Source organism: Callorhinchus milii, unplaced genomic scaffold, assembly GCF_018977255.1.
Source record: "Callorhinchus milii isolate IMCB2004 unplaced genomic scaffold, IMCB_Cmil_1.0 Scaffold4, whole genome shotgun sequence".
Lineage (NCBI taxonomy): Eukaryota > Metazoa > Chordata > Chondrichthyes > Chimaeriformes > Callorhinchidae > Callorhinchus > Callorhinchus milii.
In genome coordinates, this window is record NW_024704745.1 from 57264200 (window position 1) to 57281168 (window position 16969).

Sequence of the window (16969 nt, forward strand, 5' to 3'; positions counted from 1 at the left end):
TGTTGAGCGCATGGATTTTTGAGGTGGAGACGTTTCCATCAGAGACTGAGGAGAGAGAGCAATCAAGAGATAAGGAATCGTACCAGGGCAGTCTCTTGTCAATTTATGTGAGTGGCCACAGGGACATTGGCAGCCCCTGGGAGCAACCCAAGAGTCATAAGAAGATTTTCTGCTAAACTAACTTTGGCTTTTGTTGGCCAAGTAGTACTGAAGTGAACAGAAAGAAGTATTGGGTAGCTTCATCTATTCGTTCTTCGGCAGATTTTATGGATTGTGACTGAATTTGTTTGCAGAGTTTGAAAATAACTGGTGTGAACAAGTGCTCTTACCAGCATTATGATGTAGGTGACGCATAATATAGCATCATAGCAGAGGTGTTGATCTTCAGTGTGCTGAACTTCTGTTTGAATGTACGATGGAGAAATCTTTGTAGTTGTTTATAATATTACCTTATTCACTAATGTGTATAACTTTTTTGTTCCAGATCTGATTCAGTGCACAAACGAGATGAATGTAAACATACCTCAGTTGGCTGATAGCCTTTTTGAGAGAACTGCAAACAACAGCTGGGTGGTGGTATTCAAGTCTCTCATCACAACTCATCAACTAATGGTTTATGGAAATGAGGCAAGTTCAAGCAGCATTCTCAAAGGTTTGGTGGCAGAAGGGTTTGTGTGCTGCTGAAGTGTTTTCAATGTATTACCCTGTATTGAGCTATAAAGTACTGTCGGATATAAATGTCTAAGGAGTAAACAATAAGCATGGAAAATGTTAAATTTGTAAAGTATTGATATGCAAGGACCAAGTGGCCTGTTCAAGTGTTGTTTATTTTATTTTTATTTTATTTGCATCTCCTCCCTTTTACTCCCCACTTCCCCATCTACACCTATCATTGTCTCTCCGGAGCATATACTGCTTCTCATCCAGAGCTGACAGCTTACCCCTTCCAAGCTTCTGCTTGTGCTGCTTGTTAGCTGTCTGCTATCAAATTTAAGAGAATAGTTAACTTTCCCCACGGACCTTGTGGGAAAATTGTTGACTGGTCTCGTAGTGAATCAAGGCTATTAACCTGGGTCTACTCTACCAAAGCTTTGGAGCACCAAAGTAACTTTGCTGTCAGCTTGGTTGTTCAAAGCTATTGTGTAAGTTTTTTAAAGGATGTGTATTCATTTTGTGTTTTATTATTGGCTTACGTTGTTGAACTAATGATGTTTAACTATTTCTTTAAAAGCAGGATGAGAAATTTAAAAGAACTACAGTCATTTTTCTTTGTCTTCTTGTATAGCGATTTATCCAGTACTTAGCTTCAAGAAACACATTGTTCAACTTGAACAATTTCCTAGATAAAAGTGGATTGCAAGGTGAGTGTGAATCCAACAGAGCAGATGTATTTATGCATCTATCTTACCTCTGACTGCAGAGGAATTTTACAGGAAAGAAACTTATCAATATTGTGTTTGTTGAATACTTCCTTTGAAACCAAACTTTAGATATTAGATTTTTATATTAAAAAAACTCAAGCTATTTTCTACTGTAAAAGAGCCACTAAACTGCACACAAAACTTTACAGTGGAGTTGATAGTATATAGCTGAGAAACAGTAGTTAATGTAACACTTTCAAAGAGGAAAAGTTTGGATTCAGCTTAAATAGTGCCTTGAAAAACAGTGTACTGCATATAATGGTAAAAATGTCTAATGTTGTGCTTCTTTTAAACTGTCAGCATTATCTGTTTGTGTGTGTGCATGCACCAATATTCCCTTTCCCTTTCTCCCCCTCTCCTAATGTTGGTGGGTCATGAATTCACAGATGTCAGCAGTTCTCAGGTATCTGACCCAATTAGCCACTATAATGGTTACGTTACTGTTGCTGTCCATATAATATTACTCTATCTTCTGTCTGAAAATTGTAACATTTACAAGGAGTTATACAATGGCCTTCAACTTGAGCTTGTCAAATGGAAGAAATCTGAATACTGTGAAGGAATTTTTTTTAGTATCATTCCCTCTGTTATTCAAAGAGGAAAGATCGAAGCCGCCACACAATGTCAAGACCCACACTGACTATTGCAGGTGGATGTTCAGAGTGCACTAGTGAAATTGCATGGACAAATCCGAGGCCCTGATATCCTGCAGGAAGATCTCTTAAATAATGTCTGACAATGTTTGTACCAGATTGCTGTGATTGTTACACTATTCCCAGGGTATTGCAGCATTTTGTCTGCAAGCGCTATGCTGGTCACCAAAAATTGTCACATTGGTGGTTTAGAAGCAATGATAATGCTTTCGAACTATGCAGCACTGATCATGACCTTCACTATGCTTTTCAACAACTGACCATATTTAATGCCCACCTGCTGATCCTTGTCTACATCCTCATCTCAAGATGCATCTCTTTGACTGTGCTTTCAGTCAACTTTCGCCTTCCCACTCCCAGCTCAGGTGCCCAGCCAGCAGGGTCAAGCACTTTGAAATGTTTATCTGCATTAAAATGTTCCATGAAAAAGAGGGATATAATGTGTGCTTGCAAAGGTCATTTCTCTTCCCCCGCTGCCATTATAAAGCACTCTGAGACTTTAGCTTACATACACTATTCAAATTGTTGTAGATGTGCCTTTAACTTTGCAAATCTACATTGGTTTGTGCTTACACTGTTAAAGCTTGAAAAATGCTTGTGCAGTCTTGTCTTCTCATCTCCTGATTGATTTAGCAGCCAGCCACGATAAATATTGCATTCTGTTAAGTCCACCGAATATAGCTACCCCACGCGTCCAGCGCTTATAAAGGGTGAGGGAAAAAAACAAGCAAGTCCTAACTCTCTCAACACTTCGTTATCTGAATTCCACCTTTTAGTCTCTTTACTGAAACAGGTTCTGTCACTTAATGCATTTACTGTTTCCTGATTTAAGTAATTGAGGCCAAAGGAGCTCAACTTAACTTTATTTACATAGGTGATAACTAAAATTTTCTTTCAAATTAATTGGTGAGTGCAGAAAGTCAACTTGGATATGCATGCCCATACAGACTGAATATTTTTATAACTGCATGTACATTTTTATGCCTTTCGACTGCTGTTCATTTCATAACATTGAAATTAAGTCATCTTATGTTTTTAAGGATACGACATGTCTACTTTCATCCGACGGTATAGTAGATACTTGAATGAAAAGGCGGTCTCTTACAGACAGGTCGCTTTTGACTTCACAAAGGTGAAAAGAGGGTAAGGAATAATGAGAAAATGTCTGGTAATTGTGCAGAATGGATTCTGATGTTCTAAACAAGCTCAGTGGGAATTATTGGAATGTTGATTGCTGTAAAATCCAGAAATTTGCACACAGTGAATATTTTTGCTTTTTGCATCAATCAGTGGAAATTTAATATTCTGTCTGCACCTGCTCTCAGCCTGACCCTGCACCAGCACTGTTTCCATTCCTGCCTTTTATTGCTTATGGCTCATTACCTGGCTCTGATCTTTTGCATCAAATTTTAATTCATAGTTTTGCAGGTTCTGGGAGAATCTGTGGTGTGGAGAAAGAGAAACTGATTTAACCATATATCAAATCTGTGGAACATCAAATCATGTGTGAGTTGTATCGTGCAAATATTCAGAAGAATCAAATGCAACCTATATTAATAATCTCCACTGAGTTCTTTTGATTTCTAGCCTTCTCTAGACAACTTACCTCAATTATAATAATAATAATCCTTGCATTTGATATAGCGCTTTTCACGTCTTATAGACGTCTCAAAGCGCTTCACTGAATAGACTGTAAAGTGAATTGACTGTATATTTATGGGCGAAATGCGGCAGCCAATTGCGCACAGTAGTGTCCCACAAACAGTTGTGAATTGAAGTGACCAACTTATTACTGTTTTTTGAGGGATTATCAGGTGTGTGGAGTAAGGAAACTTGCCCAAGATTTTGACCTGCCAGGAATCGAACCCAGGTCTCTCGCTTGTGAGGCCAGTGCTCTAATCACTGAGCTTTTAAAGGGAGCAGGGCTCATTTTTAACTTATTTTTAAAGTTGCAGCAGCTTCTGCTCAAAGTTGTACCACTTACACAATCAAAATGCAAGTGAAAATTCAGATTAGTGCCATCCACGTGTCAGCAAATTCAATTCTCTTATCTTGAGGTAGGTAGTCCAGTGTGGTTGGAATAAACATTACCAGTCTCCTGACCAATCCCAGAAAATAATCATTTCTCATACCCCTCAATTGAATTATTTGCCAAATTCTCTTCAAAAACATGGTACAATCTATCTTCCTGGTTAGTGTATTCCAGCTATTCAGTACTGTATGGTTCCAGAAAAACCAGTAGTGCCACCAAGGTTTTTTTTCTTGAATGTAAATGTTGACATTCTTCATTTTCTTGTGGTGTAAATATGTTTATCAGCAATAATATTTTATTGCTTCAGTTATCTGATTATTGAAATGAAAAGGACAGAGGTGTGAAACAGCTAAACTGTTTATAGGAATCAACGAAGTCTGCTGTGATTCTTTTTGAAGATCCCTGCTTTATTTATACAGAAATTAACAATTTAGTTTACTCTTTGTATACTTGCATTGGGGAGTCTGCACCACTTGCCTAATTTCTGACCCTATGGGGCAAAGTATACTGTGTGCAAAGGAGATACTTGTCTAAAATCTTCTAACGTAATCCAATCAGTAATATTTTAATTTAAAATCTTAGTTCTATCTATAGGACGATGCATTAAGAGGTCATTGTGGAAACAAATTTATTATTATCAATTGTAAAAGTACACATTTGAATAATTTTAATTGTGATGGTGAGAATAAATATTTAGTCCTATTTTGAATTTGTCTAATAGAATTTGTGCATAGCAATTCTTTTTTGTTTTTTAAAACAAAATGCACAGTATAGTTTTTTTGTTTTTTTAAAAAAAAGCCCTTTCCAATTTACTAATTCTGTTACAGTCAATAGGCAATGTTTTGCAGTTTGTCTCCTTTTGTAAAAAATATCCCTGCAGATCCTGACTTAAATGCATTTCAACAAACGTCCAGATAATTGCAAATATTTTCCGCCTTAAATAATCGGTGATTCAGGATTGGAGCAATAACTGGAACATCGCCTGCCTCCACTTCATTTCATCTTGAATACTGCCAATATTTTTCTCACCTCACTACTGCATTTATTCAATACTACTCTCACTGGTTTCTCTAGCTCTATTCTCCATAATTTCCAGCTCTGTTAACCAGTGGCCAGTATTGTCTATCAATCCCATCTTTGCCAGGTTCTACTGGCTTCCTGCCTCAGTGGATTCACCTAGTTCCTTGTCCTTACGTTCATGTTCTTACACCACCTTACCTCTGCGAGTCTTCTCCAGCTACTTCTGTTGCGCCTTCCGCTACCCTAACTCAACCCACTGCTTTCCCACTTTGCCCCGTTGTTAACACTGTCTGTAAAAAACGAAATGAGATGTTATCCTACACGAAAGGTGGGATATAAGTGCAAATTACTGTAATTGAATAATAGGATTGGCATACAAATAGTACATCGCGCCATTGAAAACATCCCATACGCGTTCTCTGTACATTCCTGCAGCACACAGCTTTCTGCTATCTAACTATCCCCAATATGTATGGATCGAAGGTAGTAAATTAGATATTATTTGAAATGAATAATGTTGGCAGTATAACTGATGGGACAACTGGATTGATCTGTATTTTGGTCCTGTTTCAGGCTTATTGTATTTTCGTAAAGCAAGTTGTATGATAAATATACACATTCTTTCAGAGCTGATGGAGTCATGAGAACAATGAGCACAGAGAAACTCCTGAAGACTATGCCCATTATACAGAATCAGATGGATGCTCTCCTGGACTTTAATGTGAGTTTTAACTCCACGCCACATGAACATGCTTTTACGTGTGGTGTCTGCAATGATTTTCTGCACCATCAAAAACCTGGTAAAAATATGTTTTCAAGTGGATTAAATATTTGCTTCCCATAGATGCATGTTTGGTATGCTGGCACCTATTTAATCATTCTTTGGATATGAAACTGACGTTCTGTAAAGCATTATAATGGCATGATTCACTTGTTTTTATTTGTATTACTGACATTTTGTTTTTCATAAAGATGATAGATGTACCAATAATTTTTTAAAAGCTTTTGAAGCATAGATAGCAGGAAAGGGTGACCAAGCATGAAATACCTGGAATAATGAAAATAAACACACAAAGTAAATAGAATTGGAAATTCAAAGTAGTGTGGTTCATGCTAGCTAATTATGCGGAATGTGCAACACATTGTATTTTGCAAAATATGGTTTGAAAAATGATTCTTTTAACCCCTTAAAAAGGGCATATAGAATACAACAGAATGTTTCAATTATTTGTTTGTTTCAAAATGTCTCCAATTTACCTGAATCAGGAAACAAGCAAACTCGTAACTCGCCATGATCATCGAAATAAAAGATTCAGGGTTCTTAAATGATGACATATGCCAAAAAAATCTAACTTTCAGGAATTTAGATGTATAGGCCACACTCGCCAATGGTCTACTGTTTCCTGAAGCTATTACTAAAGCAGGCAATTTTCATGAATTCTCAGAAAAGAGATGGATTTTGTTGGGCTTCTGTTTGGCGAAAAGTGAAATAATTTAGATTGGATTTTATAAATTATATTTGGATTGGAATTGGATTTTTACAAAAAAAAATTCTAGGATCTGGCTGAAATTAGTCACCTTAGGGAATCAAATTTATAAGCATGTCTGCTCTGCCACAAAAATGGTGCTCTAGCTGATAAGTAGTTAATGTCACAATATGTCCTTTATTTGACAATGTGCGTTCTAAAATAATAATTCTTGCATTTGATATAGAGCCTTTTACACCTAAAGTGTAGACTAGGAATTCCACCATAAGTGCGTCGTCAGTCACAACACACTTCAGCAGAGGAAGTTCTTGCCAGCTACTCTATAAAGAATGTGTAACTTCCAAATATAAATGTAAAGTGCTGAATTTATGTGGTTTTCAAATGGGAGAGAAGTGGGGAAGAAATCTCATTTGAAAGTACAGTATCAGTTTGCCATTTCAGTCCCAGCCAGAGGAAGAGGGTTACAATGTAATGAATCTAATTTCCATTCTGTTTACTACAGGTCAATTCCAATGAGCTCACAAATGGGGTGATCAATGCAGCTTTCATGCTTCTCTTTAAGGATGCCATTAGACTGTTTGCAGCATACAATGAAGGGATCATCAACCTGCTAGGTGAGGTATCATTGCACTTGAATTGTGTAATAAGAGTTTCTTTCTGAACATGAGATTGTAAGTTTGATGCTTGTTACATGGCTTTTACGTTGGATTGTGGAGAAGTGTGAAGATAAGACGAGCATGTCTACTTGGGGTAGGCTTTTTTTTCTCCTTTGGAAACTTCTAGTTTTTTCTTCCGTTTTTAATTTGCTATGTGGCTAAAAGTACAGCATCCGACTGTTCTACCTTTTGCTCTCAAATTACAAATGTTCCCTTTGAGAATTAGTGCTTTTAAAATTATTATATGAAAAAAATGTGTAAAAATTTGAGCTTATTACTGTTATGGCTTATCTTGACATCCTCTGAACTTTACATTGTTTTCTTGAATGATAAATTTTACATTTATATTTGGCCTTTCATGTAAGGAGGACACCTTAAAAGACCTGAAATTTCTTGAATATTTCCTTCTGTCTGATGTGGAATTGTTGACAGTGCATTAGTGTGTTTATTTCTCTTGTCTACCTACTTTTTATAAACTTCTTGAGTTCTTGACTTTGATGTTTGCTTGCTCCATTTACTATAATATTTACAATGGGAGATTTGAATGAAACAGTTTTACAATCCACACATTTGTATGTGTATGTATAACGTTTTGGCAACACGAGCATTATAAAATGATATAATAGAAAAACACGTTTGAGCCAAATAGACATTTTTAATCTGAAGTAAGAAGAACGTTATTTCAAAATAAAAATTGTATTGTGTAAAATATGGTTTGGAAAGCTAAGGTGACCACATATTACTGCATTCGGCTGTTAAAGCAAATCTGAAAATAGTTCTGCCGGTGAATAGCAGGCCATTCCGCAATTTAAAAAATCTTAGTGTTTGAATAGTTGGCATCATAACATTAGTCTGCAAAGTAATTGACTGCATCATTGCATTGTGTTTGACATTTTGTTTTAGAATGATGTTATCAATGTAGATTTACATTGATTGTAAAGAATAAAGTGGGTTACAATAACCTGAGTACTAACATCTGACCTGCCGATTAATTTTGGCAAAAGAACAAATTGTACACATTCTAAATTTATAATGATACATTTGTTTCCACTGATCCACGCTAATGGTACAATGTTAAAAATGCTATGGCGCCAGTTTTACTTCGGGGGGAAAAAACACTGGATGTGAGCCTGTTTTATATGCTCTGGGAAAATTAAGAAAGATAATATTATTCAGAGGCCTTTTATGAAGTTTTCTGAAAGAACGCTGTCCGTCAAGGTTTAACTTCAGAAGATGTAACATAGCAACCGTAGATTGCAAGGTAGAAATAGGGAGTCGTTAGAAAAATCCCTTGTCCTACTACATGTTGATGCATCAACAATCTAAGCTTACTTATTTTTTTCTGCTGACATGAAAGATTGCACCACATGTGCTCTGTACAGCTGAAGTCACTGGATCCCAATCAGGATTTGGAAGTCTTGCTGATCTCGTTGAGGTTACTACAGTTGACTTTGGTGCTCCTAAGATAGCGAGAGAAACAACAACTTGCAGTTATACAGTCAGTGCCTTTTATATAAATGAGTGGCTTCAATACTTGACAAATATAGTGGCAAATGTCAGACTGCCCAACAAGGGCACCACCAGTATGGTTTCAGCACTTTGAATTTAGTACTATCAGAAGTTTACGATCCCCTGAAACCCTGAGGAAAGGTGGCAGACTAAAAAATAAGTTGCTATTTGCAACTTAGAAACAATTGTGAATATCTGTATTCACACTTGGCCTTGATTCCATATTTTCTCATAAGAACATAAGTTTGCTAGGCGAAAGAAGACTAGGGTTCATTTAGTTCGCCTTCCACTATCCTGGCAGTCGCTTGACATGTTGTGTCCCAAGCTATATACTCAATCCCAAAATATTATTTTCTAGCAGAAATCTATCTCATTTTATCTATAACATTTTCTGCTTCCACTGTCTCCTTAATGAGCCTGTTCCATAAGTTTACTACTAGCTCACTGAAGTATTGATTTGGCATATTTTAATTTTTTTTACCCCCCTTGATTCCAATGTTCAGTACAAGATAAAACAGCTTATCATGGATTTTATATATATGTATATAATGTATATACTGTCACTCCACCTCCTCTTCGCCCGATACGGTCCTTACTAAACAGTGTGAATCCTTCCAGATTTGTATCCCATTGAATGGAATTATTCCGCCATATCTCTGTGATGCTAATGATATCCAATCTGTCGCTCCTTGCAAGACCTTCCAGGGTCTCACATCTTGTTGGCCAGACTTGTTACATTAATGCTTTGGATTCTGCAGTGCAATGTAAACTATGCTTCTGGTGCTTGTATATTCATCCAAATTGCTGCTGCAATTCCAGCAGATACAGGCGACTTCAGAACTGATTCTAATTTAACCTATTTTCAGGTTGTGCTCCAGTCAAATCCAACATAAGAAGAAAACCCTTGTCTTATCAAATTCAAATGTCCCAAAACGCTTCACAGTTAGTTCCTATGATGATTACTTTTGGCAAACACTATTTGTCTCACAAACGGGTCAATGACCAATTTGAAATTTTTGCCTTTCGCTGGGAGAAACTCTCATTTCCTTATGAGTAATGTCATAGGATCACCAACATTCACCAGAATAAGCAGACTGGACTTTGGTTTAATCATCTCATCTGAAAGACAGCACGTCTGACAATGCATTCCCTCGGTATTGTGCTGGAAGACTATAGACTTTTCAGCTAAAGTCATGACTTGGGGCTTGAAGGCCAGAATCCAGAGTGCTGCCAAATGAACCATGCTGAGATTTCAATATAACTTGTTCATCCTTCACTGCAAAATGACCTTTATACTTTTTTTAAAAAAATTGTCACTCAATCCACAACTGTTTGTGGGACCGCAGTGCGAAATTGGCTGCTGAGTTTCACCCACAAATATAGTCAATTCACTTTACTTTATATTTTGTGAAGCGCTTTGAAACGTCTTGAAGATGTGATAAGGTGCTATATCAAATGCAAGCATTATTATTATTGCTGTAGATTTTATATCTATTACTCATTTCACACAAAAAGTGACATTAGCAACTTTCTGTGCAAAAAATATCAGCAGCGACTTGAGCCGAAATGTGGCTTTTTAAGCGCGGAAAACCAACTAGTCAGCACCGGAATCCAGTGCACTGTACTTCCGGTTTAGTCCCATCCACAATATGCCCATGCGATAAGCGGATCCACGCTAATTAAACTGTGGAGCCTTATGGCAGATTTTGAGCAGAATTTTTACACTTCTCAAAAAACAGACACTTATTCCCCTTGTAGTTCTTTAAGGATTACTAAAACTCAGGAAATAAAACTAACCTGTTGCAAGATACCAGAGGGGCTCAGCACTCGTGGAACTGTGCTCTTGACATGAGCCGTTGCTTCAGGAAAAGTTTTTTTTTAAATTTGGTGTTCCATATATGCTTCTTGCACATTGAAATTCCCCCGTGTCTGGAAAGCCATACATTGCTTACCTAATTCCAGAGAATATTGGAGCAGTTGGCAAGAGGCAAGGCTTGGGGATCCCATTGTGTGCATTGAGTTACTGCTTAACCAGCTAAACAAAAACACGGAACTTGTCATTGAAAGCTCCATCTGGGAAGCTTTCTGCTGCTTGGACCACTTTACCTTTTAGGGCTTTGGCAGTTAATGGGAACTGAGGAAGAATCCCTTCCCCCAGTGAGTCTGCCTGTCCGAGTCCTGCCAGCACGTCAGGATGGCTGGTCTGTTATCAGCAGTGCTCGGGAGTACTGCAAATCTGTGGAAAGGATGATAAAGACTGTGATGAAAGATGCTGACCAGCAATGGTTATTTGTGCTCTCAAGGCACTTTATGGTAGCTGAGGTTTCTTGATTCAGCGCATTCCTTTCTGTCAAAATGGCTCAATCAACTTTGAGTTTTATTTGCTAAATGTCCTGCCTTTGTTGGTGTTTGTATGAAACTGAAGCTGGGACAGCACTTTTGTTTTCTTTCCCCCTTCCTTCCTCCCTTCTACATCTTTAATTTTAAATCTTTGATATGGGTGTGTTTAGCAAGCCATAACTTGAAATGTTTGATGATTTGTACAATGTATTTGATGTGTATCCCTCTAAAACTATTTTCAAATGAATATTTACTTTGAATTCTGGCTTGATCTTTATTTTATGGATGTGAAGCGGTATTTTCCCATGATAAGCATATGTTCAAAGATTCATTATTGAATCCAGTAGAATAACCAAATGTATCCGGTGAACTAACTGTGTACTTTTAAATATGTTCTCTGTAAACCTGCATTCTTTTTGCCTAGATTTAATACAGGAAATGTATCTGTTGAGTTATGAGCTGAGGGATGAGGGAGTTGGTAATACTCATGGGTCCTATTTTTTGTGTATGTATGTATATATAGTACATATATATACACACACACATATACAGGACCTGTATGTTCAGGAATTGTGGTAATTTGGGATTTTTTCTGTTTCAACACACTTGTACCATTTGAGCATTAGAATTTTTTTTAAAAACCTACAATTCTTCACATACGTTGCACTCTGTATAATTACATTGAATCAGGCCCGGATGGAAGCCATGCAATTATATAGACGGGGGGCAACAAACATCCTGGGCGCCCCTCCCCCACAAGTAGAGGTCACAATAGGGCGGACCATTGTACCCTGACTGGTATCTATGGTTGATGGGGAGGGGGAGCAAAATTGCCCCAGTTTGATTCAGGATTGAACCAGGCTACCGTCACTCACACCTCAAGAATTGTCTGGATTAAAGGCAGGTAAATAAAAGGCACGAAAGTAGCAACAAAGCGAACGAGTGGGTCAGGCAAGGTGCACTGACACCAAGGTTTGTGAGGCCATGGCCATAGGCGATGGATGTTTGTATGTTGGAGGAGGGGTGAAGGCCTCTTGGAGGAGTGGGGGTTTGCACACTGAAGATTTGACAAGCGTGGCAGATTGATTTGAGGGACTTCTTTCCCCCCAAGACTAAAGTTTTAATTTTAAGATGTTTTTATCATTGTCGTATCATTTTGCTCTTGGTTTTTAACAATTTTAACATTTCTTAACTTTTGGACATTCTCTTAGTATTTTGCTTTTGAAATAAACTGTTTGGGTCCCCATTCCTTGATCTTCTGCTGACAGTGTGCAAGTATCCCAAGTAGCATGTATCCTCACAAACTTTGGTCGCAGTGTCAGTGGAATTTCACCTGACTCACTCCTTCCCTTCTGTTGTCACTTTTGTGCCTCTGACACCTTTTACTGGCACCTGCCTACCTTTAACCCAGGCACTTCCTGAGGTCTGATCAATAGCCACCTGGCCCAATCCCAAATCAAACGAGTGATTTCACTCCGACCTCCCCACCATAGCTGCGGGTCTGAAAGTACAGCATTTGCAAAGAAAGTCAACACTGTGAGTTCATTCCTCAGGTCAACGTTTTAACCAGTGCAATTATCCAAATTAATTATACAGGTGAGAATGAAATTGACTGCAATTAAGTGAATTATGCAATCATCCAATATGCATTTGAGCGCAGTAAAACACCAAACAGCGAATTTTCAGTATCTAGAAATTGCTATGCAATTAAGTGGAATGCATTGTATTGAGATCTTAAACTCTGCTATTCTGTTAGAAGTAATGGGTGGGAGTTCATGCAGTTGCCAGCTGCAAGGGAAAGATTTATGGATAGAATTCCACCTGGGTCTAGATTTACTCTATTAGCATTTTAGAGCTAGAGAAATCAAATTCAATTTTATAATGGTTTCTTTAGAGCTGGTCCTCACCTTCAAAGCCCTCCATGGTCTTCTGCAATCTCCTAACTCCCTACCATCCTGCTCGCTACCTCCGCTCAGCGTCTCCGGCCTGCTTCACAATCCCCCCCACCTCGCTCGCCCCACTATTGGCGGGCGGGCCTTCTGCCACTCTGCCTCCACCCTCTGGAACTCCATCCCACAGGCCCTCTGCCTCACCCCCTCCTTTGCCTCCTTCAAGACCCATCTGAAGACCCTCCTCTTTGACCATGCTTTCGATCTCCCTGCCTCCCCTCCGCCCTCCATCCTCCCTGACCCCCAGCTCAGGTCTGAGACTCTGTATGCTTTGTAATGATCTGGCAGATTTCTAATTTGAAATATTGATCCCAGCATTGACAAACAGCTTGATTCTTAGGGTTTATGGTTTATTCGGAACCCTTCCAGATTTGCTTATCAGTGATCTAGACTAGATCACTGCTCCGCAGTTCAGTAAATCTTATTCTATCTCAAACTCTCTCTCTTTGTCAGTATTATCTGTCTCCACTTTCTTCATGGGCCATTTGTTCATCATTCTCTGTGAAAAGTAGTTCAATATTGCTATTTGTTCCATGTCTCCGAAACGTGCTTGTTATAGAGTTTGTGCTGGTATCAAACTTATTTTGTTCAGTTTGTCTATTCCCCTTAGAACTGTGAAAACATCAATAAGAACTCTCTTGAGCCACTTTTTCTGTTGTGTAAATATTCGTAGTATGGGCTACAGACTCTCTTCAACATCCACAATCATGTGCTGCTTTGATATCAACTGACAGGATCTAGACTTGTGACCTGGAAGTCCATTCTTCCCCTTTCCTGAACTTTAGTATTTCTCATCAGCAGATATTTTTCTCTGCTGACTTGGCAAAGTGATACTACAATACATGGCGGGTCTAGCTTCAATTGAGGGTTTAAGTGATGGTTCTAAGTTCATGGCCCAGTGTTGAGTGTGACTGAAATCACCTTTCTAACCCATCCTTACTTACTGAAATGAGCAGATGCAGGTTGTATTGAGCATCCAGTTGACTGTTAATGCATTTAATTTTTGCCTGCTAGAGAAATACTTTGACATGAAGAAAAACCAATGCAAGGAGGCTCTTGATATATACAAGAAATTCCTCACTAGAATGACGAGGATCTCAGAGTTCCTTAAAGTTGCTGAAGTAAGGTTTCCTTTGATTTACAAAACTTTTTAAAAATCATTTCAAAATGTATTTTTCTTAATATTGGTATTTGTTACAATTGTGGTATTCTTTGTTAAACACAGCAAGTTGGAATTGACAGGGGAGACATACCAGACCTTTCTCAGGTAGGCACCTTTCTTGACTAAACTTATCTTACATTTCTAGTGCTGTATTTGTTCAGAGGTTTATTAACAGTTTTCAGTTTAAACAGGTTGTCTGAGCTTTGGCTACCATGCTAAAAGCCACATTGCAGCAAATTTCACATATACATGGTTCTAATTATATTTAATTCTTTACATCTGTAGCCTTAGCTCTCAGTGTCCCACATTTCAGAACTTTCAGTGAGCAGTGAGGATGCTTTAAGACAAAGCATGGTGAACATTTATTTCCAGCTCTCAATTTAGAAATGTGACCCAAGCAGATGCTTTGATTCATAGTTCTATGTTTTTTTTTACTTTTTTTAAAAAAAGGTTAGAATCAGCTGATGAGGCCATTGTCTAAAGTGAAATGAAACCATAGAGACTTTCAGATCCATGGTTCATTCCCCAGTTTACAGGGACTTTGCTGATCTCAGCTGGACCAGCAATGGATGTTGTAATTGGATTTATGTTCCTGGGCAAGAGTGGAAAAAATAGTGAGTTTGTGATTGTTTTTTGAGGGCAGAATGAACAGTTGGATAGAGTGTGTATGTGGTCATCTACTCATGCCTGGATTATGCTAGGTTTTATATTCTCTTTCTCCCTCTCTCCTCCACCATCATAATAATAATCATCCTTGCATTTGAAATAGCACCTTATCACGTCATTGAGACGTCTCAAAGCATTTCACAGAATATAATAATCCTTGCATTTGATATAGCGCCTTATCACATCTTCGAGGTGTCTCAATGCGCTTCACAGAATAAACTGTAAAGTGAATTGACTATATTTTGTGGGCGATACACAGTATCTGATTGCGCACAGCAGTGTCCCACAAACAGTCGTGGATTGAATGACCATCACTTTTTTCAATCAGTAGGTAGTTTACTGACATTCATTCTCTTTGCTCAAACATAAAGAATGACTTTTTGGAGGATGACAAGTGCCTCTAGAACCATGAAATAGACACAGTTTGTATCTTTAAGATTGAGGGTGAAAAAATTACAGGGGGTTTAAAAAAAAATCAAGACCTCATTTAGATATATGCTTGAGGACAAGACCATTTAAGCAACAGCCTGATTCGTGCTTTGAGAATATTCCCTCAAAGAGATTGTCATATTATTTTATATTCTTTGCATAACTCATTAAACTTTTGTATAGCACCTGATGGCTATTTCATTTGTGTTGAAAGCTGCCGTCCGAGAACCTTGGTTTCTGGCAAAGTTTTCCTCAAGAAAAGTGTTTTGAATTTAAATGGAAGCTGCACTTAGATAAAGTGTATATCTTCTATATGTGACCAACTACACCTCAAGCCTCCTTGTAGTAGTTGCCTCTATTTAAACTTGAACTAGCTAAATTCTGCCCTAAAATCCATTTTCCATGACGCCATTTCATTGTCAAAATTATTTGTAGTTTAAGTCATTTCACAGTTGTATATTCACCACTTGTGTTTAAAACAAAATAGTTTTGGAGTATCGTTAGTTTGATCTACATACTTGGATTTGGTTGGTAAAGAGCTATATAGGTGCGTTGCCTATGGAAACCTACCTAACCTGAACAGTGATCTGTAAGGTTTCAGTTTGTGTACATACCATGCCATTTATCTAAAGTATAACATTGTGGAAAAAGCGGAAGCACTCTTTCTAGAAAAATGTTGCTGAACAGAAAAGCAAGGAATACATCCAACGAGCACCTCATTTTTCAAAATTGGTTATTCAGCTGAAATAATACATCGGTGGTGCTCGTGAAAAAATAATTTCTTGCTTATGTACTATACGTACATTTTGAACCTGCATTACCTGAAGTATGATTAGATGAAGTAAAATTAATTGTTAAAGTTAATGTAAACTGCCAATAGTACATATAGCTTGATTCAATACAAGGAATTAAATCAATATTGTCCGGGTTTTTTGATTTGTTTTCCTACTCAAGCACATTGACGATGTTCATATTTTAGGTTGAGTGTTACATTTGGGATTTTATGAGAACAGTTTAACATTTTTAATGTTTTTGCCCATGGAATACAAATGCTGTTGGACAAACGCCTCACCGTGATTTTGCGTTCCTTTTGTACTTTCCTTTCCTCCATTTGTGTGCATTTGCCTGAATCATTTTAATATCGGAGAGATTGAGCCCAACATTTTTTGTATTGGCACCAATGGCATCTTTTAATTTTTGGACAATCATCTATCAATTATCTTTGAAACCTGGGATTAGGATTGGACCTGAAGGAATTATCTTGAACAGAGAATTTTGTTAAGTGTTTTCATAATCTCAACATTGATTTAACCACCAAGAAAAACACTTCAGTATATTTGATGGATGATAAAACTGATAACTGGGAGAGAGAAAGCTTTGTAGCAATAAATGTAAAGAAAATGAAATTACCGCTGAGTACAATGAGTAGTTGAATAGTTTGGGCAAAGGAGGGAACAGCTTGTGAATGTGTACTTTGTATATTGTAGGTTGCAACTTCCTATATTAAACAACTTGCTTTTATTTTATTTCATTTTAACATTTTCTTGAAGTCTGTTTTAATTTTGTTTTTAAATAAAAGCACAAAACAATCTGTAATTTAAGTACAGGATATTTGCTTTTCTTTTTGAAAAAAAATATTTTGTAG

General features: G+C 37.6%; 1 protein-coding gene across 14 annotated transcripts in view; it reads left to right on the forward strand.

The window, feature by feature from the left end:
• The window catches only part of picalma (phosphatidylinositol binding clathrin assembly protein a), an 88877-nt gene that overhangs the window by 29690 nt on the left and 42218 nt on the right, over positions 1–16969 (forward strand). For all 14 annotated transcript variants that reach the window (XM_042334524.1, XM_042334528.1, XM_042334525.1 and 11 more), the window contains 7 exons: positions 485–627; positions 1286–1361; positions 3115–3217; positions 5754–5847; positions 7116–7227; positions 14082–14188; positions 14293–14334. In XM_042334524.1, the coding sequence (XP_042190458.1) occupies positions 485–627; positions 1286–1361; positions 3115–3217; positions 5754–5847; positions 7116–7227; positions 14082–14188; positions 14293–14334 (677 nt within the window). The remainder of the gene's footprint in view (positions 1–484; positions 628–1285; positions 1362–3114; positions 3218–5753; positions 5848–7115; positions 7228–14081; positions 14189–14292; positions 14335–16969) is intronic.